Raw genomic sequence first — 3,343 nt, forward strand, 5'->3', positions numbered from 1 at the left:
AAATTCTTTGTAAGTTGGTCACTGATATTAACAAAGAACTCATTAAAGTACTGTGTCCGTACTAGTCCTTTCCCGTCCTTATAAGTCCTTTTCTGTCTTTACTAGTCCTTTTCCGTCCTTTTATGTCCTCATTAGTCCATTTCTGGCCTTATTTGTCCTTTTGCGTCCTTAGTAGTCTTTTCCCGTCCTTACTAGTCCTTTTCTGTCCTCACTAGTCCCTTTCCGTTCTTTTATGTCCTCATTAGTCCATTTCTGTCCTTATTGGTCCTTTTCTGTCTTTACTAATCCTTTTCTGTCCTTACTGGTCCTTTTACGTCCTTTTACGTCCTCATTAGTCCATTTCTGTTCTTATTAGTCCTTTTCTGTCCTTACTAGTCCTTTCCCGTCCTTACTAGTCATTTTCTGTCTTGACTAGTCCTTTAGTCCTCTTCTGTCCTATCTAGTCCTTTTATGTCCTTAAGTCCTTTTCTTTTCTTACTAGTCCTTTTCCGTCCTTACTAGTCCTTTAGTGTCCTAACTCGTCCTTTTCTGTCCTTACTAGTCCTTTTCGGTTCTAGCCAGTCCTTTTCTGTCGTCACTAGTCCTTTTATCTCCTTTGTAGTCTTGTTTTGTTTTTCCTTATTACCCGTGTTCTTTCCTTATTTCCTTATTCGTCCTTTTCTGTCCGCATTTTTGTGCCCTTATGCAGTCCAGTGTCTGACTCTTCCCCAGTCGTCTCTCTTGAGAAAGGAGAGAAGCGCGAGGGGTGATGGGAAGGAGGAAAATAGGCCGTTCCATTGGGCCTATTTGAGTCGCAAGTTACCTTGCTCTCATATTCTTTGTAGAGCCGAGCTCGGTCGAGCAGTTTTCGAGGAAACGAGGCTAGTTCAGCATGTTAGAGTGAAGCACGCGGGAGTGAAATGTGATGAAAAATTCGAGCGAGAAGCGTGGCGACTGTTTAGATTTAAGCACGGCGAGGAGACCAAAAATCACGTAGAATGGCTGTCCACTCGTCGCCTAACTAAGTCAACAAGCCTGGTCTCTGTGCCCGTTTCAATGCATGGCACTCAAAAAAGAATGTCCGTGGGAGACAGATAACAGTTATAATTACAGAGGCTATTTTTGTTAAAATTGTAAGTAAGATGCTTACATCATACCTTATAATGAATATAAATAACATTACCATTGATGCTTTTGAATAATCAAAAGTTCACCTTTATGGAAATATTTCAGTAATATTTCTCTTGTATCTGAAGTTTGTTCATGACTTTTAACTTGAAGAAAGTTTTCACCATTTCAATGGGCTGATATTCATCATGTGATCCCAACAAAATCTGCCCTACTAGTCCTATGAGTCACCCACCAATCATTCCTGAAGTAGACATCCTGGTAAATTGTAGTTGACATAAACTGTTTTTTTTTTTACGACCTTTCAGTGACCCCCCTTCAGGATTGGACAGTACCTGTTACTGTTGATGGAGAGCACATTGCACTTACAGGCGACAAGGCCATTGAATTTTAAGAGGTGTCTTTCACCTTCCTGATTTCAGAGGTTGCCAAAGGGAGGCAGTGGAGTCAATTTCAAATGGACAAAATACTTTGCTTATTATGCCAACTGGGAGTGGTAAAACCATCTGCTATGCAGTGCCTGCGCTAATGAAGCCCAAAGTAACTGTGGTAATATTTCCCCTGCTTGCATTGTTGCTTGATCAAGTGGAAAGGATGCGATCACAAGGTTTAAATTTTTGTTTCTTTATGTCAGACATGGATGAAGCAGAAAGAGAAAATGCAATGCGAAAACTTCTAGCGACTCCTCCTGAGTACAACTTTCTTTTTGCAACACCAGAAACCGTGTTAACTCCAGCTCTTTTTGAGTTGTTACAAAAACTGTCCTCGGAAAGTTTAATTAATTTTTTTTGTAATTGATGAAGCCCATTGCATTGACACCTGGGGCTTCCATTTCCGCCCAAGCTATTCAGAGCTTTCGAAGCTGCAGACATCTGGGTGTCCCATTTTTGCCCTGACAGGAACAGCGACATGACGAACTGAGCAGGTGATTTTGAATAGTTTAAGACTCTCTCTAGAAGAGACCAAGGTCATCAGACAGCCTTCAAACCGCCCAAATCTTCTTTTCCATGTGGTGGCAAAGAAAGCAGATGGCAAAGAGGCAATTGTGTCACTTGTCAAAAAGGAATTCCCAGAACAGTGTGGCATTATCTACTGTGTAGAAAGAAAAGACACCATTGATATTGCCTATCATTTGAAAACAGCAGGTGTTAATGCTGTATTTTTTCATGCTGGGATGGATGTTAAATCAAAACAAGAAACTGTGGAATCATGGAAGTTGGGTGCTGCGCATTTCATTTATGCAACTGTTGCATTTGGGATGGGCATTAACAAACCTGATGTAAGATTTGTCGTACACCACAGTATGCCCAAGGATTTGGAAAGTTACGTTCAAGAATACAGTCGGGCGGGAAGAGATTGCAATGATGCGCACTGTTATATCTTCTTTAGGTTTGAAGAAAGAACAAAACACTTGCCCAATATCTCATCGCTACCAGATGGGGATCGCAAATTGGTGTCCTTGAACGGTCTGAATGATATGGTCAAGTACTGTATTATCCCAGTTTGTAGAAGGCAACAGATCGCATCTTATTTTGGTGATGGTGGGGCTGGAATAAACTGTGACAAGTCATGTGACATTTGTTCAAGTGGTAATTTGGAACATCCCATAGACTTCAGTGATGATGCTATTCAAATTTTAAACTGTGTCGATTCTATGCGGCAGCTACAGCCAAAAGTGACAACAAAGTTGTTGGTATTAACATTCCATGGATCAAAGTCAAATGCTGTTATTTCAAAAGGCTTAGAGAATGTCAACGAGTATGGCAAGGGCAAAAACAAGTTTAGCGAGAAAGGATTACTGAAGTTCATACAGTGCTTGATCATTAAAAACATTGTGCATGAACAACTACCCTCTGCAAATGAGAACAGCACAACACCATACTTAGAGGAATAAATGCTTCCAGACTTACAAACGGTGAGCTAACTTTCCTTTATTATGGAAAATAGTTACAACTTGATACATGTATCTTTCACATCAGGGCTAGGCCAGCTGAACCATTCAGGCCCTAACAAAATTAAACTAATCTCTTTACAATGCACTAGTTGAGAGAATTAGTTGGTTGAATTTGTGTTTCTGTCTGTTTCTGCTTGTACAATAAAAGATAATGACATTATGTTTGATGGTGGTAGACACTGGAAAAAAACATGTAAGAAATTCCTGTACTTGTAATAATAAATTGCAATAAGGAAATAATTTATTGAAGGCTCCAAGGAGGGTACTGACATGTATTCTGTC

General features: G+C 40.1%; 1 protein-coding gene across 1 annotated transcript; it reads left to right on the forward strand.

Annotated features, from left to right (window-relative positions):
- The first annotated feature begins 1,743 nt into the window (after positions 1-1,743).
- Positions 1,744-3,001, forward strand: LOC140934318 (recQ-like DNA helicase blm-1). Its single transcript, XM_073383964.1, has 2 exons — positions 1,744-1,879; positions 2,064-3,001. Exons 1-2 carry the CDS (start codon positions 1,744-1,746, stop codon positions 2,999-3,001), a joined length of 1,074 nt encoding a protein of 357 aa, XP_073240065.1.
- Positions 3,002-3,343: the final 342 nt, after the last annotated feature.

This window comes from Porites lutea, chromosome 4 (assembly GCF_958299795.1).
Source record: "Porites lutea chromosome 4, jaPorLute2.1, whole genome shotgun sequence".
NCBI classification, from domain to species: domain Eukaryota; kingdom Metazoa; phylum Cnidaria; class Anthozoa; order Scleractinia; family Poritidae; genus Porites; species Porites lutea.

What these genes read in the sequence shown, in the direction of transcription:
- LOC140934318 (XM_073383964.1), top strand. Translation starts at nt 1,744, where the DNA reads ATGGATGAAGCAGAAAGAGAAAATGCAATGCGAAAACTTCTAGCGACT. An exon ending in ACAAAAACTGTCCTCGGAAA is followed by an intron (nt 1,880 to 2,063) that starts GTTTAATTAATT and finishes GACTCTCTCTAG; the next exon opens with AAGAGACCAAGGTCATCAGA.